This window comes from Alternaria novae-zelandiae, assembly GCF_023758075.1.
Source record: "Alternaria novae-zelandiae strain BMP 2774 chromosome Unknown scaffold_15, whole genome shotgun sequence".
Lineage (NCBI taxonomy): Eukaryota > Fungi > Ascomycota > Dothideomycetes > Pleosporales > Pleosporaceae > Alternaria > Alternaria novae-zelandiae.
Genome location: NW_026056975.1, coordinates 304,237 through 331,207, shown reverse-complemented (window position 1 = coordinate 331,207; position 26,971 = coordinate 304,237). Strand labels below are relative to the sequence as shown.

Below are 26,971 nucleotides of genomic sequence, written 5' to 3'. Positions count from 1 at the left end.
GCGCCATGCGCGAACGGCCAAACATCTCCACGTCCCCAATCCCGTCACTAATGTCGCAATTTCCTCTTTCTCTCTCCCTCGATATCACAGATGATTGAGGGCCTTATCATGCACAACACCGCCATGGTGGCGATCCAGAGTAAGCCTCCTGCTCGGCCTACCAGGCCTCCCACGAACGGAAGTTCTAACCGCCCTAGCTAAATTACACGATGCCCATATCCCACGCACAGCCACATCACCAGAGCATCGCCCGCGACGCGATCCGCTTGGTTGAAGGTGAAGAATGAATCTATACCCGACTAAAGGCAATGGCTCGCCTGATGCACCTAATTCAGTCTTCCGAGTCGCCGACTCGGTTGACCGAACTGCCTCGCACTTAGACACCGAAACGGGTCACCTCTGAGACACATGCCAGAAAGCTTAACTTGAGCCTCCTCTCAGGCTTCCCTCTGACTAAAAACGGGACGATCCAATGATACTTCCTATACAGGCCGTCAAGCGGGTCACGGCTACCAAACTTAGCCCTATATCCGACCCTACACGTTCTGGCCGAGCTTTCAACGTTGCTCTAGCGCATTCTTCGACATGGAAACGACCATTCCTACTCGTTAGATGAGCACTAGATGGGATCTGGGGCGAAATCGAAAGAGTAGAGTGCTGCGACAGCCATGACTCCGGCTGTGAGTCGGAGGGAGATCGTTGGAAATGCGCTCATGCTCGTGCTGAGATGAGAGGCCTCATATCATATATAAGAGTTGGGATGAGGCACGGTTAAGACCATCAACTCAATGAACATGATGGATATCTCGTTCTCGCCAGCTCTTGCTATGACTTCCCTTCAAGCCCAATCTAGTGCTATCAACAACATCGAGCAGTCTTCCATCGCCGTTATACACGCGGTATCTGTCATAGAGGCGCACAAGCTTCTGTTCGAAGTATACAGAGTTGCCTGGTACTTCATTCAACAGTCTCAGTACTCAAGTCAAATGTCACACCGAGGGCCATACTCAACTTCTGAAGAGATGAAGGATGGTGGAAACGACCCAGAACCGCCAGCAGCACCACCGTAAGTTCTCACCCCTTCCATCTCAAACTCAACCATCTTCAGACGACTACCACCAAACCAACATCACCCCCATTAACCATTTCCAACCCAGAATCATCATCCTCGCCCAATCCGGTAAAGCACCTGCGCCCCACTTCCAGGTACCAGACCCTGCCGATCCGCCATTCCAGCCGCACCCACCTACGTCATCCCTGTCGTACGTATGCCCAATCTTACCTAGGTAGTTTGTGCAACCATCTCGTATCTTTTGTCGGTCCAATTCCTAACTCTCCCTCCTTATTTCTAGACCTGAACTCTCACGACAAGAATCTCAACTCACCGACGCGACATCGAGACCACCAAGTAAACCGGAACCGGAACCTCATCCTGCGCCACCGTAAGTAGATTGAGAAGACAGCCTTGCGCGAATGCGCACACGCGACTTGTGGATGGAATTAAGCTGACGAGATACCAGTGTAATCATCCTATCGAACCAAACCCACCTTTCTACCTCTACGTCTACCACCTCACCACCACACGCGCAAACCACACCGACCACCACCTCAACATCCACCCAACCGACCTACCCCTTCCTCCCCTACCTACCCGTCCCTCCCCCTCAACCCTCCACCAACCCCAACGCTCCCAACACAACCCCTACAATGGGCTCCAAAGTCAGCAAAGTCAAAGAACGCGCCACAGACGGCAAACTGCAACCCAGCCAAGAGCGCCTCGACAAGGAGCAGATGAAGGAACCGAGCAACTACTATTCACACCGCAGTAAGAGCATGCGGAGGAAAGCGGGGAAAGGGGGTGCTACAAGTGATGTGGGAGGGAGTGCTGGGGGTGCGGGGGGAGGGGCTGGTGGTGTTGCTTAAGAAAGGGGAAGAATATATACAGGAGTTTTGTGAGGTAGAGGGCAGATTGAGAATTTGGATACAAGATAGGTGGCGGCATATTGTGTTGGCGTTCAGGATTGTTTTTCTTCGGGTGTAGCATAGCGATGCATGGGCATGAGTATATTCACTTCTCCATCAATACATAAGGTATACTGTGTCTTCTTCGAGCTGCATTTCCCCATTTGCACAAGAATCGGTCCGCCATGGCATGGCGATATCTCAGCTAATCTCACCGCATCGGTCCGTTGTCATAGCACTTCGTACAACCTCACCTATGTACAAACACACATACACACACACACGTTTCGACAACTCATTGCGAATGAACACATTACATTACTGAATTCACCTCCCCATACTATCCTTTTCACCCCCTCTAGCACAACTATCTAGTGCATAGTCGCATTCCCACCAACGCGATAACTCTCCGGCGGCCCATTATGACTGTAAACAACACCACCCAGATCCAGGACAACCTTCTGCAGAATAACATTCGCCTCTACAAGCCACAGCTTGAGCGTGTGCTTACCAGGTGCAAGTTCACCATGGTTAGTAGTGTTCTTCCACGCGCTATCCGCGACCGCAACACCCCATCCGACAGGGAAGTTGGGCTGCGGCTGGTCGATGACAAACTGGCGGCGGGCTTCGGTCTTGTTGTCGATCTGAGCAATGTACGCGAGGGGCACTTTGGGGTTGATGTTGTGGGTGGGTGTGAGGATGAGGGTGACGTTGAGGCCCTTGGCCTTGGTGGTGGGTGTGAAGGTGACGAAGTCGTATTCGAGACTTGGTGCGCTGGAAGAGTCAAGACCCTCGGCTAGATTGTTGGCGAGCTTGACGCCAGACATGGTACGACCGTACTTTGGGAGGACCATGTATTCGTTGTCGGAGGAGCCAGGGGTGGAGCGCGTGTAGTGCTCTGCTTCGAAAGCGAGTTGGCCCGCGGATTCGACGAAGCCGGCGTTGAAGTCGGAGGGGATGGACGTCTTGTTTATCATGAACATGACTTGTGGGTTTCCACCCTGCGTGCCGAAGTCGGTGGAGCTGGAGAAGTTGAGCTTGCTTTGGGCGCCGAAGCCGTCTTCGACCTTGGTCCAGTCTACGTCGACGTAGATGCGGATGTCTTCGTCGTTGGGTTGCATGGTTCCCTTGGCTTCCGAGAGAGTGACGAAGGGGTCGGCGCTGATGTTCCAGTTGAAGGCGCCGGTACCGCGGTGTGAGATTTCGATCCAGCGCTTGGGAGTGAAGGGTGTCATGGCCGGGAGAGTCAGCGAACCGCCTCCGTTGCTGTGCCACATATCGTCACCGGGAATGGTGGCGTTTGAGCCCTCGACTGAGATACCCATGTCACCTGCTAGGGAGCGCTCTTGAGTCTGTACCCAGCGGAGATCGGGGGTGGACTGGCGCATAGGTTGTTGCCTGTGATTGGGTTAGCATCATGACTGCCATCGCTAGATCGTTTAGAACTTACCAGTATCCTTGGTATCCCAGATGGGTCTGGTCCATCATGTGGTCCCACTTGCCGTTGAGCTGAGTGTGGTAGAGGCGGGTGAGGTTGTGGTCCTTGTTCATGCCATCAATCACACGCTGCATCCACCTATTGGCGCTGTTGCGGCCCATCTGCGCGTAGATGATGTTTCTCGCACCCGAAACCTGCACATCGACGTGGTTTCCTCCAGCGAGGACACGGTGCAGGATGATCTCGTAGAATGCGGGCTGTTGTTCAGGAGAAAGCGCGGCGTTGACCTTGTTGGCGCGTTCGGCGAGTGAGTCCCAGTGGGCGAGGATGCGGTCGGCCTCCTCGTAGTTGAGAACGCTGAAGGAAGAGGGCTCGACCCATTCGAACTTGCGCATGTTGGCGAGGAAACCGTACTCGTCCATGATCTCGGCGATCTCCTCAGCATGCTCTTCCCCGAAGTTGCGGGCGGCGAATCCAGCGAGCCACTCGGGTACTGAGTCGTGGTTGTATGAATCCATGTCGTAGGCAATGTCGAACCAATGGCTGATGGCGATCTCGGCGGGCTTGATGTCACCAACGTTGACGATCCAGATACGGTCAGCCTCGCGATCCTTGGCCAACTTCATCTGCTCGTAAGTCTTCTGAAGCTGGATGGTATCTTGCCACTTGTAGTTGCGGGAGTCACCGACGTAGTCGAAGTGGTAGTAGACACCGGCACCTCCGGATCGGTTCTTTTCGTCGCCAACTGGGAGACGACGAATGTTTTGCCAGTTGTCTTCAGTCCAAAGGAGAGTGACCCAGTCGGGAACCTTCATGCCAGCCTCAAAGTAGTCCTGAACTTCCTTGTACAAGCACCACATCTGAGGGACTTCAGACGCGTCTCCGTGGACCTTGGTGAGAATATCTTGCTGAGCGTCGACAACAGCCTCAAGAACCGAGGTCTGAACGTCCGAAGACATGGCAGTGTCGTGGTATCCACGCATACCGACAGTGACGACGTTCTCGTAAGGAGCAGCGCGCACGGCACCCTCCATGAAGTAGTCGTAGAGAGTGGCGTTGTTGGTCGCCCAAGACCAGCCAGACTCAGCACCCTTGGCGACCTTGCTCCATTCCTGGGTGGCACGAACCATGGGCTCAGTATGTGATGTTCCCATCACGATACCGTACTCGTCGGCAAGCGGCTGGTTGCGGGCATCGTCGACGTTGAACATGCCGTTCCACATAGCGGGCCAGAGGTAGTTGGCCTTGGAGCGGAGCAGCAGTTCGAAGACTTTGGAGTAGAACTGAGCTCCAAAGGGTGCGCCATAGGGAGACTGAGGGTAGCGGTCGTTGGCCCAGCCAGTCAGAGCTGGGGCCTCGTCGTTGATGAAGAAGCCTCGGTACTTGACAGACGGTGTCTTCTGGACCTTGGTGGTTTGGAGCATGTAGATGGAGTCGTGTTTCTTCGCAGGTACGTCAGCGAACCAGTGCCATGGCGAGACACCGATTTGCTCAGAGATATCGTAGATGCCGTAGATGGCACCACGGCGATCGCTGCCTATAAAGAGTTAGCGTCGAGCATCAAGGCCAATCTCGGGATACATACCAGCAATGACAAGTGCGTCGCCAGTCATGTTTCCAGCCTGCTTCACCACAGCACTGACGTAGGACTCCCATTGACCCTCAACCTCGCTGACGTCGAGTTGTCCGCTCGCAATCATGTCGTCGATCAGGCTTGAATTGCCAATGGTTCCCACGATGATGGTGCCAGCTGATGAGTTGGATGCAGCACTGCCACTAACGCTCCAGTCTTCACTGATCCCAGTGACATTGAAGATCATGGAAGCGTTAGCCGTCGGTGTTCCAGAGGTCATCAGAGTACCATTGGTACCCGTAACGCGTCCGAAGTCGATAGCAAGGTCGTGAGCAGCGCGCAGAACACCGGGCCAATCCGCAGCATCAGCGTGGATACTAACAGGAGAGCCACGCGCGGCAAGAAGAGACGAGCCATCACCTTCTGTAGAAGAAACAGTAGGCTTGCGGAAGGCCTCGAGAGCAGAAGCCGAGCCAGCAAAGGCGACGGAAAGCGACAGGGCGCTGACCACGGTGCGAGAGAAGAGCTCCATGATGCCTGGTCAGTAGTCGAGCAACGTCCTGAACAGCGAACGAAAACGCGGAGAATCCCCAGCTTTTGAATGGCTTCCCCAGAACATACGCCGCGGTGATAGCCACGACGGTAACCCCATAGTCACCAAGAGATCCGCACCGCCCTAGCCGTTTAGTCGACTAGTCATCGTGCATGTTCGTACATCGAATGACCACCTTCCCATGAAATGTCTAGCAGCGACTGCATATCCAGGAACAGCATGCAGTTGCTGGCCAACGGCCCGATATTGAGGGACCCTAGTCGCTTTACCCCAGCCGGGACCGGTTGTTCTATGGCTAAATTGACGTGACGTACATGAGCCAGTCGCCTTGTCGCTGCAAGACTTCTAGAAGGGCAAGCAAGCAGTCTTGGCGGTAGGTCGGAGGACACGTGCAGCATGCAAATATCCGGATCCATGCACTGCACATGGAAAGTCGGTAGCAATGGTACTGTGCGATTGATTGGTACCAACTCGGCGTCCAGATAATCGGATACCATCTCTGGGATGCTGAGACGACGCAGAAATTGTTCCGTGCCAGTTCGCCAGGCTTTCCCTCGACGACAAACAGGTGGCCGCCTGGTCCCCCTCTTTGCACACGGAGATTTCCAAAAGAAACGCAGGGTGCGCAGCGCGAAGGGGCTTGGAAAACGGGTCTACGGGCTCATGGAGCGGCACTCCCCACGGTGGGTGAAAAGGCTAAATGCAGTCCCCCGCAAACTGCTCAAACCGCTCTGGGCCTAGTGCGGCGGCGAGGCGCCAAGCATCGCGAAAAATGTTGGAAGCGCGAATTATCCAAAGAAACATACAGCCGTCTTACCCCCAATAGCGTCACACCAACGTCCGACTCGATTAGTGGAGATTTGCATACTATCGTGTGATTAGTCGTTTTCGGAGATCAATCACCCGACTAAGCCTTCGTTCACCGTTCCGGAAGGGAGTCCAAGACGCTCCGACTTTTGTCAAACCTCCGCATACTCGACCCCACGTACGCGTCTACAGCCGACCGTCGCAATGGCCCAAGGCGCAATCAAGAAGACCAAGGCCGCTCCTCCGAAGAAGTGCGTTCTCTCCCCGCGCTCAACACTCCATCGAGCGCAAACTATTCTCCCAACACGCATACTAACATCTGCTCTCTAGGTCCTCGGTCGCGCGCAAACAAACCGGCGCCCGCGTCATCAAGCCCAAGAAAGCGTCCATCATCACACAAAACAAGATCAAGCACAAGAGCAGTTCAGGGCTCGTGGGCAATACAGAGAAGATGCTTGCGCAGAAGGCGGGGCATCTCGAGATACTCAAGGGAGGGAAGAGGGATAAGAGGGAACCCGGTGACAAGAAGAAGAGTGGTTGAATTGCGGACTTCGTGGAATAGATATCTGGCAAGGCGTGTAGGATTATGACCTGGGCCTCTGAGGTTTGGCATGAAGTAATGCGCCCCGACGCGAGAGAGGCTTCATGGACAGCGAGAATGGTGTTCAGCGTGGGGAAAGATGAGCCTTGTGCGATCGGTATCACGCGATAGAAGCCAGGCCATTAGTGATTACCTGAAGGAATCAACGACAGAAGGCATACTTGAAGGACATGGGATGGAAGCCGAAGATATCATATGTTGAACAACATTGTCCATTCGCGAGGCAAATGCCGAGCCCATCCAGTGAGTATTCAGGTAGCATATCCCAGCGCCTTGCCGCGACCAGAGAAATAAAAATAAAAACTGTCATATCCATGCCACGTCCTCAAATGATACCCGCCCGTGCAGCCTCACCACCCCCAGCATCCACCACAGCTTCCCTCGCCTTCCCTCTGCCCAGTCCACCCTCTCCAACACCCATCCTCCGCGCAACATAGCGCTGTGCGACGATACCCACACTCAAGTTGATCGTCTCCTCCATCCATTCACTAACCCACTCCCGCGGATCAACACCACCACTCTCGATAATCTCGTAGATCTCCTGCGGTAGTTGTTGCTCCTCGCCCTCAGCCTCGGTATTGGCTGGCGCATCTAGCCAGTCGACCCATTTCGACGGGAAAGACTGGCTGATGGACTTGAACGAGATGCCGTGGATAGGGTCGTGCAGGTAGATAGCGAAAGCCACATCCTCCCCGTCCTCCTTCTGTTCTTCTACATCCGACTTTTCTTCTGAGGAGGATGTAGCAAAGAGTTCGTCTTGTACAGGGTAGCTGATAGCTTGGATCGCAATAAAGATGTCGCTGCTCCTGACGGGGTTCGTCTCGCTCAGAACTTCTGTCGCTTGCTTGGCCGCTTCTTCAACACCTCCTCTCGCACCAAAGAACTCGTTCGCGTACGACTCTGCGCTGACGCGTGCGAGCTTTGTGCCTTCTACAAGTCCTTTGACCACGGAGAGGTCGCGCTTGTCAGTGTGTCGCCACCATGGCCCGTCGTTCCAGCCTCCGCCGCCGCCCCGGTAGCCGTCTAGCGATCCGCGCTGTGTTGACTCGGAGCCACGTTGGATGACCATGAGGTCTCCGCCTTCGACTTGTGCCATGACTCCGGCGAAGGTCTGGTAGATGAGGGGGTCGAGCGAGGGGTACCCGATGAGGTCGTGTGTGATGTGGATCTGGAGGCGTTCATGCTGGGAGATGGGTGGTGCGAGGGTGTTTAGAATGTTGGTAAAGGTAGGCACGGCACGCTTGCCGAGTTCACCTCCTGTAGCATGTTAGACTGAGATGACATGGTGGGAAATGGAATTGTACCAATGCCGCGAAGAGCACCAACGTTCCCTCGTACTTGCTCCGCCCAACGCTGGGCTTCTTGGTTCTTTTGGATCTCTTGGTAGGCGGCTTCCGCTTGCTTCCTCGCCGTCTCTGCTGCTGCAGTGGCTGTTGACACCAGTCCTCCCCATCCACCTCCCCACCAAGATCCGCCTGACTGCTTCTCCTCCTGGGGCTCAGGTACTTGTTGTTTGGCGGGCTCCTCTTGGGTTGGCGCGAAGCTCTGGTGGTACGAACGGGTACTCTCCCCTGATTTCCTCGGCACTGAAGGTCGGTTGTCTTCGCTTGTACGTGCTGATCCAGTGGAAGAGGGAGTAGCTACGCCTGGTGCGCGGCGGCTGCTGGATGTAGTCGACGACGAGGCTACTTTGGGTGTGTTTGGACGACTGATCTGGCGGGGAGCTGCTGGTTGAGCCTTGCCCAATTGCTCCAGCTCGTCCAGGTCCTTCAGAGCATCTTCATCCTGCTGGCGCTGGATCTTCTGGCGTGGTGCGCGGGACCCTTTGGCATGCTTCGGCGGGGGTGCGGGAGTCTCTCCAGCCAGAGCTTCCAGTTCCGCGAGCTCCTCGTCAGCTGTCTTGGGTGGCATGATGGATGGAATATAAGGAGGCTAGTTCAAGGTGATAGTGCCCACAGTCACGAGTCACTGAGAGAGCGGAGGGGTATACAGTCGGCGGATATCACTGCAAACATCAAGTCATGGCCGTCTTGTTTGGACCATCTGACAGCTAGATGCCAGTCAGTTTAGCGTGTTGATGTCATTGGCTGCCTGCGCATGCGCCAAGCGCGATCATGGTTCGGCTCGCTTTTGCTGAAGCAGCCACGCCCCGTAACAAAGATCATCACACTCGATTCACTGACTATTCCATTTCCCATTTCCTTTTCAAGATACCCTCTATCACCTGCTAGCTTTTATTTGCGCGCGCTCTTTGCGGAAGCGCAAGGTTCTGTTCATCTTCTTCGCTCACAGCTTTTGTCACCCTGAAGGCTTGCGATTCGCGCTACGCCCCTTCGGCCCCTACATGGAGACATTGTCCCGACAGGTACACCCACATCAAACTCAACACAACATTCACTACCTGCATTGGCCCCGCGTATCTTCCTGATGCCACGTCCACGGGGTGCGGCTACGCGCGGTGCCACACGTCGCAATTCGCAGCAAGATGACACGCTTTCCCGGACCCGTGGTCAAGCAGCAAAACAAGCGCCATCAGAACCAGATGCGCCAGACACGGTTGCACCAGCATTCAGTCCTACCAAACTGAGTCCTACCATCACTAGGAAGACAACTCGCTCAGCTTCCAACATTTCTGGTAATTCATTCGAGGCGCCGTCCGCGTCCGAAATCTACGCATCTTATGAGCACCCGTTGTTCATGGTCTTTGGTCTGTCACCCGAGTTCTTTGACGGTCTGAAGAAGCACCATGGAAAACTTCCCAAAGAACGCAAGTCTATCGTTGGCGCACTCCCAGAGCGCTCACCTACTCCGGAAGAAGCCTCGGAGTCTGAAGATGAGAGTGCCGAAGAGAGTGAGGTTGAAGTGCCTGTTGCGCCTCCGCCAGCGCCAAGAGGTCGTGGACGCGGTGGTCGAGGCTCACGTGGCGGACGCGGACGAGGCGGTCGCGGCAGAGGCAGTCGAGGAGGACGCGGTCGCGGCGGTACTTCACGAGGAACTTCATCTGCGCCATCAAAAGCATCTCGCAATGCTGCCGCCATGTTTCCACTTACAGAAGATGATGATGATCAGCCATCCAATCAGAGCACACCCAACGGCAACGCCAAGCCATCCATGCGACTTCTCAACAACAACCGTCTGCATAGTTCTGATGATGAGAACGAAGAAGCGATTGAGGATGACGAGAGCGAGGCCGAGTATGATCGCATAGACGTTGTACAGAAACCATCCAGAACACCCCAAGGTTCTGCGCCACCCGGTCAAGACTCACTCGATGGCGGTTCACATACATCAGCGCCGACACGCGAGTCAAGACCAGAGCCCACGTCGAGGAGATCCACCAAGCTTGCGGTACCCAAGATCGCGCTGCCAGAGTCAGCCTCACAGACACCGCGAGATTCTGCATCGACGCCTGCGGAGTCCGCAGTCCCAAAACTGCTAGAGCCAGAGGAGGATATGCTTTCCGAGTCAGATCTTCCCGATCCCTTCATTGAAGACGCGCCTTCTCCGATCGAAGCCGAGTGCGAAGATAGAGCAGACTACCTCCTGCAGAAGCGCTTCAAGCCGATGACTGACGTACAAGCTGCTATCGCCGCCTTGACGAAGTTTCCAGCAGCGCAACGGAGTACTGAGAATCTCTACGCTCTAACGCAAAACACGCAACAGATCCTCAAAGCTTGGCAGGACGAGTATCTCGTGTTGGACGCAAGGGTATGTTACTGTCATCATTTCATATGTATCTACTAATAGTCCCAGACTGCACCTCACATGCATCCAGCCAAGAAGGCTTGCAACGGTGGACGTATCCCGCTGGCTCCGGAAGTCTTCGAGGACATGAAAGAGGCCGACCTCTATGGCTATATCTACGACCCAAAGAAGCCACCCGGCTGTCAGGATCCTTTCTTACAGCGGCCAGGCGCGGACAAGGGTGGCAAGAGAGAACTACGCACGCGTCGCACACGGGACCAGCTTGAGTCGGCAGCTCCCAGTGAAGAGGAAGACGAAGAAGACGGTGAAGGTCGACCCTCTAAGCGGCAACGACGAGCCACCCGCAAGTTTGACGGTACTGACACAGGAACTGGTGCCAACACCCCCAAGAAGCACAACGGCTGGGGCGGCGCGCGCAAGAAAGGTGTTAGTCGATTCACGAAGCCAACTTCCGAGACCCCAGAGCCAGAAGGACGAGGCGTAAAGCGAGCCCGGACAACGGCTAGTAACTTGCTCCATCAACGCATCCAAGAAATGAGAGAGGAATCAGTTGTCGGTAGTTCCGGGGACGAGGACTCATCAACCATGGACGTAGACGAGTATTCAGATGCTAACCCTAAGCGTGGACGTCCAGCCGGTAGTAAGAACGTAGCTCGCCGTAGTGACTTTGGAGTAAAGAAAGGCCCACGAAAGAAGACCAGCGAATCAGGAACCCCAGCACCCTCGGCACATGGCCCAAACGCTCCACCACCAGCACTGAACTCAATGAGTGAAGGTCAAGGTCAGTTTACTATTGATGCCCAGCCGTTCCCGGAAGGCATACCCATAATGGCACCGAACTCTGCTGAGACGGTTTTTCAAGGCACACTACAGTATTCTGCGCCCAACACAGAGGTACCACTTGTGCATCCGAGCGAATCCAGTACTCCTGACGCGTACATGCTCACTGCCCCCCTTAGTCAGTATACAGCCAACAACAGCTACGCGGACGACTCATCCCCAGCGTCAGGCTCGCGACGGAAACCGCGCGTAAAATCAGAGAAGCGCAGTCAATCCATGACCATGTGGTGGGCCGAACGCAAGGCAAAGAAGCGGGAGGAGGAAGCGCAGGCCGGAATTACCCCAACACCCGATCCGCGCGAAAAATCCGCGACGCAAAAGGGTGCCCGGCAGTCTGAAGGCTCGGCGACTGGCGCTACACCGCAATCGCAGCCTTCGCATTCCCAGCAAGCATCTCCGATACACCATCCACAGCACGCTCCTCAACACAGTCCCCATCACCCTCCGCCAGAAGCGTACCTGCAGTATACCCAAGGCCCGCCGCAACACTACATGTACCTCAGCGGACCGCCTCCACCACAACACATGATGATGCAGTACTCGCCACTTGCGGCCCTTCCCACTGGTTCTTTCCCTAGCCCATATCCCCATCACGCGCCACACGCCCACAGCGGAATTCCCCTTACCCAACCCCCGAGCACAGCAGGCGGACCGTTTGGAGGTCCCCGCCAACTCGCCCCAGCACCCATGAACATGCCTACATACCCCAGCCCGTACGGTCCCCAGAGTCCAGCCGGAGGCAGACCCAAGAGCAGTGGCCAGTCACTGCCTAGGAGTGCTGCTACTACCGGCCAAAACGGACAGCAAGTTCTGGCACCCGCCCCATCTCAGCAACAACACCAGCAGCAGCAAGGACAGCATTTCAGTCCGTACGCACCGATGAATGTCGGAGGTGCTGCGGGTCGTGAGATGCCGTTCAAAGTCATGGTTCCCGGTCCAGCCCCAGAGAGGAGAGGAAGTCGTTAGAAGCGATTGTCGCCTCGTAATGAAGATGGAGGCGGGGAGAGCGATGACAGTATATACGTGCTTGATTGATTGATTGATTGTTTTTATGCGATAGCGAGCCGTGCTGGGCTGAGATGGGCGGGTTTGAGTGTTTACTGAACGATGCGAATTAGAACGGCTGTTAGTAAGCCTGTGTATTATAGTAATACTGCTGAAAATTGCACTTGCCTAGCTTCCATGCTGGGTATATTGCCATCCACTTGATGTACTGTGCTCCCCCGTATTGCCGAGGACATGTTGCATTCACTCTTATCTTATGGGTTTTTGACACTGGCAGAAAGCTACACCAGGCTAGGACACCTTTCCGATGATACCACTGGCCTTACTAGACTTTCAAGCCGATGGCAGCGCTGTTCATCCGACTAATCGCACTCGCCCTCCAAGTATCTTCTTCCAGACTGATGCCAACTTTTCTGAAGAGCATGTTCCTAGCGCTTTCTTTGGTGTATGCCGGCCAGGTTGTGCTAGAGTCTAGAGCATAACGCGCATTCGGCGAGAGCTCGTTGACAAAGCTCAACCACATCCTGCACATGCGCTTACTGAGTCTGAGAAACTCTTCGCGTTCTCTCGTAGAGTTGGAAGCAAGAAAGTTGACCTCATGTCCAACACCATCGACATTGCCAAACACAAACGGAATTTCTGTGTAGTGCGCGGCGCCTAAAGTCTCGGCCGGAACACCGCTCCCTACTGTGTCGAATCGGTAGCTGTAAGCAGGAACGCCATATTCAGCCCACATCTCTGTGGCGAAGCGTCTTGCAGTAATGAAGATATGATCGCCTACGAATAAGGTAGATCTTCCGTAGAGACTACCGTACTCTGGGCGGAATGATGGCAGCACAGTACCGAGGAAATCCTGTAGATCTGCAGGGGACATTCGCTCGAGGTATTCAGCAGCGATACTATCCACCGTCGTACTGGTTATCCCAGGACCCAACCATCCTGCAACGACTGCCCGGAACTGGGTGGGGTCACTTATCCCTTTCAAACCCTGACTTGTGGTAAAAGATGTACCCTCATTCGTATTTGCACCAGCAAGTATAGGCACCCGTACAAATCTGCCCTGCTTCAGAGCCATGCGCGAGTTTCCATCGAAGAATTGGCCGTCCGGAACTGGGGTCAATGATTGATTTTGGAAAGCGACTTTGAGCGCCTCGACGGGTACACTCCTCAGGCAGTCGAGCGTGTCCTCCTCGAGCATACAACCGGTCTGCCTGAGCAAGTTGTCGTAGAGGACGTCCTGCTCCTGCACCGACATTCCCCTCGCATCAACCGCCGGTCCACCAATCTGTACAATCGCGGCGCGGAAAAGACCCTCATCTTTCCCTCCATACGCAGCAAGGTGATGTCCAATTGACATCGCACCCGCCGACTCTCCCTGAATAGTAATCTTTTCCGCATCTCCACCAAACGCAGCGATGTTATCCTTCACCCACCAAAGCGCCAGGCGCTGGTCGTGCAAACCCAGATTCGCTACTTTAGACTCCAGTACCGCACTGCCGGGCAGGAAACCGAAACCAGATAGCCGGTAGTTAATCGTGACGCCGATGATGGGCGCACCGACGGTGACTGATTCTCGCACGAGGAAAGACATGTTATAGCGTTGATCCCCGCCACTGCCTTCCTGGAAACCACCGCCGTGTATGAAGAGTAGTACGGGGAGTTTAGCGCCTTTGTTGAGACCAGCGGGTCGGACGACATTGAGCGTTAGGCAATCTTCGCTTTCGGGGTACGATGGCGTGGTCTGTGAGAATACGGGTAGGTTTATGGAAGTGGAAATGCATCCCGGTCCGTAATTGTTTGCGTCGAAGTGTCCTAAGGGATGGGTAAGGGGCGCAGGGCGGCGGTAGCGGAGGGGTCCGGTTGGGGGTTGGGCATAGGGGATGCCGAGGAAGAAGTCTTGGTTGTAGTTTGGGTTGTGTATCCCAGTGAGGGTTCCGTTGGTTATTTTGACTGTCGGGTAGAGGGTGGAGGCACTTGTAATGTTTGTTAGAAGATATAGAAGTAATGCTTTGACGTTGGTGTTCAGCATGTCTGGGAAGTAGTAGATGGGGAACAGGATGATCTGCTTCTTGTGGAAGCACCTACCGAAAGGATTTCTCGAACTACTTATGCACCTACCTAGCTACACATAACAGCATTAAACGGCATCCAAGTTGAGCATCTAAAGACGTTCCTCGCGTACTCCCTTGATAGTAGGTAGTCGGCCCGAAGCGAGCTCGGGACGGATGGTCATGGCTATCCGGTCAGGCACCTTGAGCGAGAAGTGGATCAGACTTTTGATAGTAAGCCTTGGGATTCGCTCTATACGATGTCTAAAACCTGGGCACAGTCGACTTGTGGGCGGCCAAGGCTCAACGACCTCGAGACGTTGTTGTATAGTGGAGTCTCTCGGAGCCGCACTGGGCGGTGGGTATCTTGCTTAGGCCATGCTCGAATCTGTTCCAACTATCTATCGTTGGGAATGAAGACAGTCGGCCGAGGCCAAGTGCAGGCGCGATGATCCTTTCTGGAGGCGGGCCGGTTACTCAGAAGGCTGCATTAGGCGTCGCGAGAGCTGAATGTACGTAATTAGGTTCGCGTGTTAATATCGTGAGATATGTTGACGGAGCCTGTAGCACTGACTGTTGGTCGCGTTGGGAAAGTGAAGTATCTGAGGGCACGTGATGGTGCGGCTCAAAGTATGCAGGGGTCGGCTCGCTTATCTGGCATCGATCTGAACTCTCCATGTTCCAGGGACCATCTGCGTCATCGATCGGTGCTAAAGGGACGCGACAGCTGAACGCGTCGAAACTAGCACGGCAATGGCTTCATTAAATCCTGTTTCAGGAGGTTATCCTCATCTCGCTCGTTCTGCGGTTCCACGAAACGCGTATGCTGCTCGCACGTCCGAGGCTCCTGTTATCCGTCAAACCCTTTCTACGCATACACCCATCCTTTCTCGCGAAGAGACTAGCCACGATGCCACCGAAACGTAAAGCGAGCATACCCGCCAATGCGGCATCCGCGAAGAACTACACCGACGTGTCCGGCGACGCTCCCAACAAGCGCTCGCGCATTGCCAAACCTCTCCCAAAAGCCACCTCGAAAGTCGCGCCTCCCGTAGACTCGATAGCGAAGAACACCGAGAATGGAGCGCCTGGAGAGGCCGTGAAGAAGGAGGAAGAAGGTTTCGACCATTCGAGACCAGAAGAGAGAGCCGGCATAGTCGATCGACGATACTATCCTGCCGAGATGAGCAATGAACGATGCGCATTGTACAATCAGAATGAGGTACCGCGCCCGATCGAGATTCTGAACAAGACGTTGGAGGATACGAAAGACAAACGAAAGGCTATCAGAGAAGGGAAGAAAGCGCAAGATGGCGACGCGGTGGTACACTGGTTCAAGAGGGATCTGCGGATAGGAGATAATACTGGCTTGTCTCAAGCAGCAGAATTGGCGGAGAAGAAAGGAGTGGGTCTGATAGGCGTTTGGTTTATGAGCCCGCAAGACTGGGAAGCTCATCTGGTCAGCCCGCCAAAATGTCATTTCGAATTGCGCTCTGTGGAGACACTAAAGAAGGAGCTCGAAGAACTGAACATCCCCCTTTACATCGAAACGATTCCCGAACGAAAGAACGTGACAAAGCGGTTGGTGGAGTTGGCAGAAGAATGGAATGCGAAGAACGTCTTCTGCAACTTGGAATACGAACCTGACGAGCTTCGGCGGGAGGAGCGCTTGGTACGCATGATGCTGGAGAAGGGCATCAACTTCGAGCCGCACCACGACGACTGCGTGGTACCGCCTGGTAGTCTCAAGACAGGAGGTGGCAAGCAATATGCGATGTACAGCCCTTGGTTCCGATCATGGGTTGCACATCTGCATGAGCATCCACATCTTATGAGCGAGCGCCCCATGCCCGATCGCAATCCTCCAGCCTTCCGCAAGAAATTCACTCAGCTCTTCGACACGAAAATCCCCGATCTACCAGAGTGCAAAGCGTTGACAGCAGAAGAAAAGGAACGGTTCCAGCAACTGTGGCCCGCGGGTGAGGCCGCTGCTATGGATCGCCTCGAGCGCTTCTTGGAAGAAAAGGTGGTAAAATACAAGGACACGCGCAACTTTCCCGCGATGAACAGCACCGCACGCGTGAGCGTGCATCACGCTGCTGGCACGCTGGCGGCACGAACCAGTATACGTATGGCTCGAGACGTCAACAGCGCGAAGAGACTCGACGGAGGGAAGGATGGCGTCAAAGGCTGGTTGGGAGAAGTCGCATGGCGGGACTTCTATCGGCATGTACTCGTACACTGGCCCTACGTTTGGTATGCTCGACCAATACCCTCTATACCATGAAGATACTAACACAACCCCAGCATGAACAAGCCCTTCAAATTCGAATACACAAACATCGAATGGGAATACAACGACGCGCACTTCCAAGCCTGGACGCAAGGCCAGACCGGCTACCCCATTGTCGACGCCGCAATGCGCTGCCTCAACCACACAGGCTACATGCACAATCGCCTCCGCATGATAACCGCCTCCTTCCTCGCGAAACACCTCCTCCTCGACTGGCGCCTCGGCGAACAATACTTCATCACGCACCTCATCGACGGCGATTTCGCGTCCAACAACGGCGGCTGGGGCTTCAGTGCATCGACAGGTGTAGATCCACAACCGTACTTTAGGATCTTCAACCCGTGGACACAGTCGGAGAGGTTCGATGAGCAGGGCGAGTTTATCAAGCTGTGGCTACCGGAGCTGGCAGAGGTCGAGGGGGCGGCTATACATAATCCGTATGCGGCGGGTGGAAAGGCCGCGCAAATTGCGAAGGCCAAGGGCTATCCCGAGCCGGTTGTTGAGCATAAGTTTGCGAGGGAGAGGTGCTTGGCTAGGTATAAGGCTGGCATTGGGAGGAACACTGCGTGAAGAGTTGTTCATGAGATGTTGAGGCATGAATGGCTTTAATTCAGTTGTAGCGTTTGCTTGGGCACCGTTCATTCATCTCTATTCGACATAGTTGTATCTTCCGCAATCTATACGACTTATACGCAAGGAAAGTCGAGTCGGACATTCGGTCGTTGGATCTATTCGACCATGTGTTGAAGTGTGCGGGAACAGGTTGCTCTCAAATGAGGAGTTTCGCAGCACCAAAAACTTCAGAAGACATGTGCATTGCGATCCGTTACTGAGATCAGTCATATCGCCCCTTTTTGTGGTAGGGATCTGCAGTGCGGGGCTAATGCGCGACAGTCGGCCCGAGCAATTCGACCAGATCGCTTTTGTCGCGTTCCCCATCTTCCTTCTCGCAATAACGCAGGAACAGTAAACACGGCTGTTGTCGATTGGAACTGGCGTCATTATTGAATCCCTACATGGTTACTTACGTTACCGCCGCATCAGCATTGATCAGCTTTTCTGCAGGATCTCACGTGAAAGCTTCCTCCGTCCCCCTCAGGAGTTGACCTCGAGGAACCGCGACCAGCTATGGAACAGCCAAAATGTACCAACTTCGTCAAGCCCAAACCAATAGAACCCGCAGAGAGACCCTGGCGGCTCCTTGACAGTGGTCAAACGGTGCCAATGCCCTATGGAGAATTTCACAAAGAGACATTTGGAAAAGTCAAGTCAATAATGGCCGACTATGGCATGCTGAACGCCATCTTGATAAGATCCGAGGGCGTTATACGGAAGAGATGGACAAAGAAGACGCGTACTCAACGTAAAGCTATTCTTGAACGATCATGGCACACGCAAATGCCACACCAGCATCGCCCAGACCTTCGCGACTACTACAGAGTCGAAAGACGAGAGTTCAGCGAGGCTTCCACTTCCACGATCAGAGAAGATGTATACAAATGGCCATATATCAATACAGAGGACCTCGTGACTCCAACACATGTCTTACAGCTTCTGAACTCTCGCGGACGGTATACACCCAACAATTTTGCCGAGATGGATTGGCAAAGCTCAGAGCTCGGTCGCAACATCAATGTTATCAAGGTGCGTCCGATATATTACGACCCAAACGACGAAGGCCAACACAAAGCTATATTGGAAGACGAATCCAACGGCAAGGAACCCGAAGATGGGGAAGTTTCACGTAGTTCGGAAAATGAGACAGTACGCGAATGGCAAGATAAATACAAACCCAGCGAATGGGGTTACTATCTGATGATGCATCCTACTGATCTACAAGAATACGGGCTTCCGGTCAAGCTTCCGGTCGCTCTGGAATCTCAAAAACACGTGAGGCGCGCGAGCGAGGCTCTTATCGTCCTACAGATACAGCAGCCTCTGATGGCCTTCCTCGTCAAGATCTGCCTTGAGCTACTTCCCGACGTAGAAGGTGGTCTGGACGGGTTCAAGGCCTTCTTCCAAGCCCCCGAACAACCCGAGCCCCCCGAAATAAGAACGACAAAAGAGGATGGATGGGACTCGGCTTTCGCACTAGCCCAAGACATTCCATATACCGCCCCACAATGGGAAGACTTTCTCAAAATCATGTCCTCTATAGCGGCTAGAATACACGAGTGGAAGGACCATGCCTGGGCTATGCGCGATGATCCATCCTATTTCACTAATGCTGTTAGCGAGTTCTGTAAGTGCGAGGCGCCGTGAGGAGCATCGATTGAAGCACGCTGACCCGATGCATGTAGATGAACACAGCCCTACACATGTATTGGACAGGAAGGGAAGGAAAAGCCCCCATCTTACTGATCCAGCCCTTCAAAAAGACTTTTGGCACATTACGATATACTCGATCATCATGGATTATTACGAGAATCTTGTCATGTGGCATGCTGCACAAGCTGCTCTACACAAGGTTGCTCGGCTGCTGTTGACACGGTTGGAGAAACAAGAAGGGCATGATGCATGGGTAGAGGCTGTCGCGGACTTGAAAGATTTACTTGATATGCGCCTTATCAAAAGCCTAGCTTCACGGTTGCCGAGTTGCTTCATTGGCTCACCACCGGTGCGCGGCATGTTCGTACGTGACCATGCAGTTCCAGAGGAATTACCCCTGCTCAGAGACCCGAGCTCTTTTGGGAAAGACTATTTGTTATGGCTGTGTTCCTTGCTTTGGTCTGAGGAAGGCCTTGGGGTTCCTCAAATTGTAGTCAGGGAAATGGCTCGAGTTATACAACAGGACAAGGACCAGAAGTACAGAATCACACCCTTGGTCGCACAGGTCAGTCATTACCCATGTAAGAAATGCGTATGAGATAGCCACTGACCTCGTACACGTTGATAGCTCGTGTCAGACCTAGCTATTTGTTTTGAACTACGAGCTCGCCTGCGCCTGGTGTGCCCACAAGCTTTCAAACCTGATGAGCAGTACTGTACCGTTGGAGCCGACCGCGACTATCACGAGATAGTCATGGAGGTTTCTGTGAAAGAACTAAACGTGATCTTAGACCCGGAATGCGGTCCAGAATACGATGCCAAACGCCGATATGATTTTCTCCTTCTTGGTGAGCTCGGGCATCCAAAGACAATGCCGTACCCTGTCGGCAAGCGAAGAACCAAAGAGAACGTAGAGATTATGCAGGCTACTGAACGACGGCTCGATGAGCTTTGGAGCAAGTTCGATGCTCACGTGCAGAAGTATTTGAAGAAAATACACCTCGAGGCTCTTGAATCCCTAGCGCCGTCAAGAGGACAAATACAACGGACGCCAGACTGGATAGAACCGGCGAAACCTTCCAACAAAGCGAAGAAAGATGCTGCCCTGCAGGAATACATCACGCCTCTCATACCGGAGCAGCAGCCCGACCCTGTAGACCTTCCAATTCGGAGTGAGAAGCGCAAGACCAGGGGGATTGCGAATGATCCTTCCACTGAGCCTGTCGAAGTCGCAGCAGACTTGCAGCCAGTCGCTTCTGAGGAAACAAACACTCCGCCTACACCGCGCTTCACCGTTGGGAAAAAGACACAGCACACATTCTCGACTATATTCTTCCAGCCGTCTGCAAGCTCGCATCCCGGTGAAGTCCCATGGACTGAATTCCTCTCAGCTATGAACACGATTGGCTTCTCACCCGAGAAGGTGTATGGCTCTGTATGGCGCTTCACACCGAGAGAGGGGGGTGTTATTACGGCAAGGCAGCCAATCAATTTCCACGAGCCGCATCCTGAGGGAAAATTGAGGTTTGAGGTAGCAAGGAATTACGGGAGGAGATTGACGAGGAACTATGGTATCGATGGTAGCAGCTTCATTGTCGCGTAACTGTGTGTGTGCGGATTGCTACAAGACAATGTGAGGAGGTGACAGCATGGGTTTAAGGTAGCCTAGTGTTTACCAGTGTGGCTTCAGTGCGCTTTCCTAGAGACAATAGACCCGTTTTGTGTATTCATCAACGACGAGCCCATGAGTAAGCGTGGAGATCGTCAGTGCGTGAGCAAGCACTATTTCAACGACTATGAAAGGCATGTGCTCAGTCTGCTGAAGAACGAGGGGCGTGGCCTCGATCTAGTCTTCCCGCCGTACTGTGGGTTTCTGTTGACGATACTCCTGGATCCTTGTCTCCATATCACCGTTCCATGGCAGCCCAAGTTTCTCAGCCAGCGTCTTTCGAAACCGTTTGTTCTCCTGCCCTGGCTTGTGTAATCCACAGAAATGTATAGTTTCAAGATAAACATCCATCAATGGCTTGTCATAATCAGGCTCAATGCCGCCGTCCTGACAGTCAGAGCTGATACCTAGCATCGCATAGATGAGATCGCGTGGTTCGGAAGTCTTGAGACCTCTGTGGCATGCCAGTCGCAACCATGTTATTAGAGGACTTGAGTCCATAGGCAGCCGTTTTCGTGTGATAAGAGCGTTAGCAGCACTCTGCCTAATTGTGGCAGATATCTCTTTGCCACACAGACTATCATCTCGTGTCATTAAACCAAGGATAAGATCGAATCTTTCGTAGTTTAGAAGATCTTCCCAACTAGATATGATGTAAATCTTGCCACCCAGGAACACCTCTTGTTGGACCCAAACGCGGTTCCAGTATGATTTCTGACACAGCTCGATAATTGCAGAATAGATGGTGTCATTCCATACTGGTTCTATCCCCATGTAAATCCCATCCAATGGATTGTTGATCTCTTCGATAATATGTGCGATATGACTGTCAATCATACCAAGCCATATTAGCACCTTGGTGGCTCGACGATAGATCATACCCATGAGCTCGACTTGATGATTTCTCTCTCGCGTGTCGGACTGGTTAATACTCAGTGCATCAATCCAAATTCGAAGATCGTAGTGTTGTCTTTCTTCGCGTCTAAAAGTAAGCAACGCGTCAAACAGGTTGCGTCGCACAGTAAAGAAATGGCCATTGAGGAGAATAGCCGGATCGTCATCGGCGGGTGAGCCCCATTCGTAAGACAAAGCTTCATAGGAGACCTCGTTCATTCGGATATGTTCGATATCGCACTCGATGCTCTCGCTCATATCGAATGGCTCAGGTCGTCTCGCACTCCGGGGAGTATCGTCAACATAAGAGCTTGCTGACTCAGCGGGTCTAATGCGGATTACTCGAATTGTGTCAGGTGTTTCCAGAAGCTGGTATTCAAATGGTGCCAGTTTTGCGCACCATTCTCGAAGCCCTACGAGCCTAAGCTTAGCCAGTGTTTCTTGTTATCAAAAGCATGTATTACATCTTGTTTCCGCTTCCGAGCGTTCTTTCCTCAGTTTCCTCAGCTGCAGTCTACCACGTATAGTTCTGATTGCGCGCATCCGAACGATGTAGCCGTCTGAACTGCCTAAGTATTGAGACCAGAGCAGTCGAACGCTTTCCTTTCCGTTGATTCTGGCCACGAAGCTGAGAGCTGGGAGAACGCATATACTATCGACGTGGTGTAGCGCTGGATAGAAGCTATGAGGTGTGAGAGTGCCCGTCTCTCAGTGTCGCACGGAACAAACTCCCTGTAGTGAGATTGCGGTAGTAAGCTTCCCGAAGGACGTATCGATGTCAGACGAGAGGGGTGGCTTCTAAGGTTCAGCTGGATGCTGCCCAGGTGAGCCAAGAACCTCAGCTAACCGTATTTGTCCACGCTACTGCGGCCTGAAACCTCCACCCGCAGGAACGGCATCCTCTCTGCTGTCGGCTTTCGCGACTTGACGTCGGAAACAGATTCGCTCATAATTTTCGGTCGCGTACACGCATCAATTGACAGTTCCTGGGATGGGTTGAATGTGGCCTATGCGCAAAGACTCTGCGTTGGAGCTGAGCGTTAGGCAGCCGCGCCCTGTGATCAAGCCACCTCTCATCGCATTTTGACGGCCATCCTCAAATGTGTTCAGGCATCCTCGAGGCTCCAAAACTACGCCACGCATACGTGATCCGGTAATTGTCATGACGCAGACTGGAAAGTGCGACACCTGTCGGCAGCGCAAGGTCAAGGTAAGACGCGTTTCAATCCCCGCAATCATGTTATCGCAAAGCGTTGCAAGTCGTTGCGGAATGAATATGTTCTTACTAATGGCTACCTAGTGTGACGAAGTGCGACCCAAATGCAGCGCATGCAGGAAGAAAGACAGACCATGTGCCTACTCCTACGGCAAAGCCTCAGCATTCGTCGTGCAGGATCCCAGACAGTTGACCAAACATGGAAGATCCAAGACTGGCTCTGCCGTATATCCCTTGAACTCTCCTGACGAGGGCTCAAGCTCGTCATCAACAACCTCATTCGCAGCCGGCTCGTCCTCGTCAAATTCCTCAGACCTCTGCATCACTACCGAAAGGCACACCGACGATCGCCTAGGTTGCTTTCAAACCCTGGCACCGCGTTCAAGATCTAGGATGCAGCCGTCGAAGATGAGAGAATACCGGCAGAATCTTGCGCTTCAAGTACATCTCCAGAAGCTACGAGAAGAGAGTCCTCTCGCATCATATCAGCCATCCTCGCCCGAGACGACCCTGATCTCCCGATACGTTGGCGTGCTCGGACCAGAGCCCGCCGGTAGGCAGCCTTTTGAGGTCTTAGGGACCTGGATACAGTCTATTCCCTCGCGCATCGGGTCGAACAAGATGCTTGATTTGGCCGTTCAGTTCTTCGTCGATAGTCACGCTACGTATCGAGATGATATGCACTCGAAGCGCAAGGTCGCGAGAGCTTCAAAGGCTAAAGCGCTCAAGGAATTGCAGCTCGCCGTGATGAACACTGATAACAAGGTCACGTACGACATCCTGTTGGCTACGAAATTACACTACGCTGCTGAGGTTAGTCAGCCTGTCAGACGTCGACGTGTTTTACTGATCACATGCAGGCTCTTCTGGGGCTCGATACTATGTATTACGCGATTCATGCGTTCGGAATCGCCGAGCTGCTGAGGTCAGGTGCGGTGGCGGAAGTTGATGACGATCATTTCTGGAATTTGATCGACAATACCTATGTCGACGATGTGAGTACTGGTCGGTCTTGGGAGTTCGCTGCTGATGTCGAAAGGTTCACGAGGCGATGATGATGGGTCGGAAGTCAGTATACCACAACGACTATTACCTGTCTGCTACAATTCCACCTCCGATCGATACAAGAGATGTCATGCTGTCGCCATCACAGAGAGCGTCGATGGCCGTCATGCACGTTTTCATTCAGTGCCCTTACGCGGTAGCATTGATCCGAGAAGCCCTTTCGAACCCCGAGGACACGATCGCGCTTGCAATCGCCATGTCATATTTGGAGGGTCTGATGCAAATCAACGTGTCGCAGCACGTAGCTGAGCTCATTGAAACGACCGTGTCTGTGGTACCGATTCCACCGTCACCGGACGTCGCCGACCTAATGCCCGACACCCTCGAGTTCAATTCGGTACAAGACTTCATACTTTGCACCAGAAGCTGGATGTTACAGTCGCTCCTCTGCGGTCTTGCGGATACACTTTATCGATACTTCCCGACTGAGGCGGCGTTATCGCTACTCCCGTCGCCTCAGCAATTACGAATTATTGACGTTGATAGCGCACTCTGTCTCCAGAAGTCGCACAGATGGGCAGATTCCGTTTCCAAACATATCCCGCTTTTGACAATGCGCTTACACACTCCACTCCAGATGGCTATTGCCCCATGGCACCGCATGACGCGAGATCTTACATCCCAGCGCTCACCATCTGCCTCGCCAGGCACCCCCTTGGACGTGGCTGCGGAGCTCACACGCGCCAAGCGCATGCAAGCTTGGATAGTCAACGAAACCAACAAGATACACAAGAACTGGAACGTCGCCACCGTCGACGAAGAAATCCTTATAGAAGCTCTAGAAGCCCTATCTGGAGAGAAGATGCCAGATTGGCTTCCAACACGCGTGCGCTTCGTCCCCGAAGAAGGCGAAATGGCTCTACACATGGAATTCGAGAACAGAACAGGGACCTACTCCACTGGGCGAATTGATGTGAGCAAGGAGCCTCCGCGCAAATTGGCGATGCCGCCGCATCCTGGCGAAAAGGGACAAGAATGGCAGAGGAAGAATGTACACGTAGTGGAACTTCCACTTAGAGGAGGGCGGAATGAAAGACCGGTAGACTTCTTACATAGTACAGGGAGGAACCTGTGTACGACTTCAGGGTGGTGGCCTCAGTCACACGAAACATCACACAATAGCTAGGAGGTAGTCAAGTACAAAGCAATCTCCATTCTCATCGCCACTGGGTATCGTGACAGCTACATCGCCCTCCCCGCTCACTCCCCACAAACCTCAACCCCCAATGTCTTCTACAACCCCCTCCTCACCCCCTCATCCCCTCATCCCACCGTCCCCAAATCTGTCGTATGCCCCACCCGGCATCTCAGAACCCCTTGTGTCCTTCACCAGTATCACCGTGGTACTCCTGCCACATGCCCGTGAGTTGCTGAGCGCCGCACTTTGCGCACTTGAACTGGTGCTGGAACTGCGGATATGGGCTCCGCGGGACGTTATGCACAATGTTGGCGGCGCAGCAAGAGGGGTTGCAGCAGAAGTAGGTGTATGAGGAGGTTGGGGCTGGTGTGGTCATTGTTGTGGTTGCTGTTGAGGTGGTTGAAGGTGGTTTGTTGTGGTGGTGTGATGGGGCTTTGGGAGTTTGTGGTAATGTGGTGAAGTTGTGGTAGTGGGTCGTTGTTGGAAAGGGAATAGAGGATTGCGCTTGGAAATCGCGGTTTATATAGAAGGAGGGTGTGAGGCACAGCGATGGAGTGTGTTGGTGAATGGTGAATTGACTGAGACATACTGGGAGTGCTGTTGAGGCTGTTACGTCGAGGACGGCGTCACAGCTGACGAGCGTGTCTACTGGCAGTGTTATCTATCATTCACCTCTTAATCCGTCTTCTTCAGTTCCTGCTTCACCTCCTTAAGCACCTCACACCCCTTCGTGTCCTTGCTCCCACCGCGGCACGCAGGACAAGTCCTTCCATGCTGGATAAGAAAGAAATGCAACTTAAACTTCAGCTCCGGCGGGATCACCGCATCCAAATGCAACTGCGTATTCTCCCTACTCGCTTCCTTTGGCCGCCACCCCCATAAGCCAGCAATGCGATACACATGTGTATCAACCGTGAACCTGTTCCTCTTCAAGCACCAGCCCATTACTACGAACGCAGACTTTGGGCCCACGTACTTGTAGCTCATGAGCTCTTTCATGGCATCTTCGTCACTGGCTTCGAGAAGGTGGTCCAGATTCCAGCGTCCGTAGCGGCGCTTCACTTCCTCGAGGATGGACATGATGATCTTAGTCTTTCTGATGTGCAAGCCGCCGCAGCGGATTGTCTCTTGTAACTTTTCCGAACCCCCGTTGTATATCTCTTCATAGGCGAACACCGAGCCGTAGGTGTCTTTCATACTGTCCATTGCGCGTTTCGCATTGTTCCAGCTCGTGGCTTGGCTGAGCACGGCGACGATGAGGGCGTCGAGGACGAATGGGATTGTCTCGGGTGTGTTGGTGTCTTCGAATTCGGCTTCGACGGCGGTGTTGTGCAGCTTGTGAAGGATGTCGTAGGCTAGTTGGCACTCGCGGTTTGTGGGGTGGCCGAAGTCAGGGTATGGCGTGGATGTCGCGTGGGCGGACCATGCTTTCCATTTCTTCTCTGCGCCGGTGTTGTCGCCGGCTGTGGGCTCTTCTGCTTTGAGTTTGCTGGTCTGGTCGTTTGGCTTCTTCTTGTCCCCATCACTGTTTTGCGCAATAGCATCTCTTTTTGCGGAACGATTTGCTGCTCGGCTGTCGACGCGCTTGCTGAGAGTGTCTTCACCAGTTGACGAACCAGAGTGTCTTCTCTTCATCGCACTACTCGCGGTCTGTTGCGCAGTACGTGTCGCCGCTCTCGTCGATCTTCTTAGAGCCATGCTGTAAATTAACATCTAAGAAATAATGCAGGTTGCAAGTGTGTCAGACAATATCGTAGACGCGCTTTACCTTGGAGCAAGTTCGGCGGACGCGTTAGAGGTATATACTAATCAGCACGCTGACGTCTTCATCAGTCGCGGCCCAGGGCCCTTGCATGAGGACGCGCTAATCATGCCCATGATCGCGTCGGATTCCGC

The 26,971-nt window shown here is 53.5% G+C and overlaps 9 protein-coding genes across 9 annotated transcripts; 5 read left to right on the top strand and 4 right to left on the bottom strand.

Moving 5' to 3' along the window:
- Window positions 1-2,333: 2,333 nt before the first annotated feature.
- Window positions 2,334-5,505, bottom strand: J4E88_007281 (uncharacterized protein; the record flags this gene model as incomplete). Its single annotated transcript, XM_049400901.1, has 3 exons — window positions 2,334-3,360; window positions 3,413-4,937; window positions 4,986-5,505. 3 exons carry the CDS (start codon window positions 5,503-5,505, stop codon window positions 2,334-2,336), a joined length of 3,072 nt encoding a protein of 1,023 aa, XP_049253213.1.
- A 1,032-nt stretch (window positions 5,506-6,537) lies between these two features.
- Window positions 6,538-6,874, top strand: J4E88_007280 (uncharacterized protein; the record flags this gene model as incomplete). Its single annotated transcript, XM_049400900.1, has 2 exons — window positions 6,538-6,584; window positions 6,664-6,874. 2 exons carry the CDS (start codon window positions 6,538-6,540, stop codon window positions 6,872-6,874), a joined length of 258 nt encoding a protein of 85 aa, XP_049253212.1.
- Window positions 6,875-7,259: 385 nt separating this feature from the next.
- J4E88_007279 (uncharacterized protein) lies at window positions 7,260-8,845 on the bottom strand (the record flags this gene model as incomplete). The annotated part of the gene is made up of 2 exons (XM_049400899.1): window positions 7,260-8,191; window positions 8,239-8,845. The coding sequence occupies 2 exons, from the start codon at window positions 8,843-8,845 to the stop codon at window positions 7,260-7,262; spliced, it is 1,539 nt and encodes a 512-aa protein (XP_049253211.1).
- Window positions 8,846-9,361: 516 nt separating this feature from the next.
- On the top strand, window positions 9,362-12,445 carry J4E88_007278 (uncharacterized protein; the record flags this gene model as incomplete). Its single annotated transcript, XM_049400898.1, has 2 exons — window positions 9,362-10,642; window positions 10,688-12,445. The coding sequence occupies 2 exons, from the start codon at window positions 9,362-9,364 to the stop codon at window positions 12,443-12,445; spliced, it is 3,039 nt and encodes a 1,012-aa protein (XP_049253210.1).
- Window positions 12,446-12,809: 364 nt separating this feature from the next.
- Window positions 12,810-14,632, bottom strand: J4E88_007277 (uncharacterized protein; the record flags this gene model as incomplete). Its single annotated transcript, XM_049400897.1, has 2 exons — window positions 12,810-14,565; window positions 14,628-14,632. 2 exons carry the CDS (start codon window positions 14,630-14,632, stop codon window positions 12,810-12,812), a joined length of 1,761 nt encoding a protein of 586 aa, XP_049253209.1.
- An 810-nt stretch (window positions 14,633-15,442) lies between these two features.
- On the top strand, window positions 15,443-17,395 carry J4E88_007276 (uncharacterized protein; the record flags this gene model as incomplete). Its single annotated transcript, XM_049400896.1, has 2 exons — window positions 15,443-16,788; window positions 16,840-17,395. 2 exons carry the CDS (start codon window positions 15,443-15,445, stop codon window positions 17,393-17,395), a joined length of 1,902 nt encoding a protein of 633 aa, XP_049253208.1.
- Window positions 17,396-18,421: 1,026 nt separating this feature from the next.
- J4E88_007275 (uncharacterized protein) lies at window positions 18,422-20,696 on the top strand (the record flags this gene model as incomplete). Its single annotated transcript, XM_049400895.1, has 4 exons — window positions 18,422-19,067; window positions 19,126-19,346; window positions 19,617-19,658; window positions 19,722-20,696. The coding sequence occupies 4 exons, from the start codon at window positions 18,422-18,424 to the stop codon at window positions 20,694-20,696; spliced, it is 1,884 nt and encodes a 627-aa protein (XP_049253207.1).
- A 2,584-nt stretch (window positions 20,697-23,280) lies between these two features.
- Window positions 23,281-24,980, top strand: J4E88_007274 (uncharacterized protein; the record flags this gene model as incomplete). The annotated part of the gene is made up of 5 exons (XM_049400894.1): window positions 23,281-23,685; window positions 23,733-23,867; window positions 24,026-24,274; window positions 24,515-24,850; window positions 24,939-24,980. 5 exons carry the CDS (start codon window positions 23,281-23,283, stop codon window positions 24,978-24,980), a joined length of 1,167 nt encoding a protein of 388 aa, XP_049253206.1.
- Window positions 24,981-25,750: 770 nt separating this feature from the next.
- Window positions 25,751-26,773, bottom strand: J4E88_007273 (uncharacterized protein; the record flags this gene model as incomplete). The annotated part of the gene is made up of 1 exon (XM_049400893.1): window positions 25,751-26,773. One exon carries the CDS (start codon window positions 26,771-26,773, stop codon window positions 25,751-25,753), a length of 1,023 nt encoding a protein of 340 aa, XP_049253205.1.
- Between the last annotated feature and the right edge of the window lie 198 nt (window positions 26,774-26,971).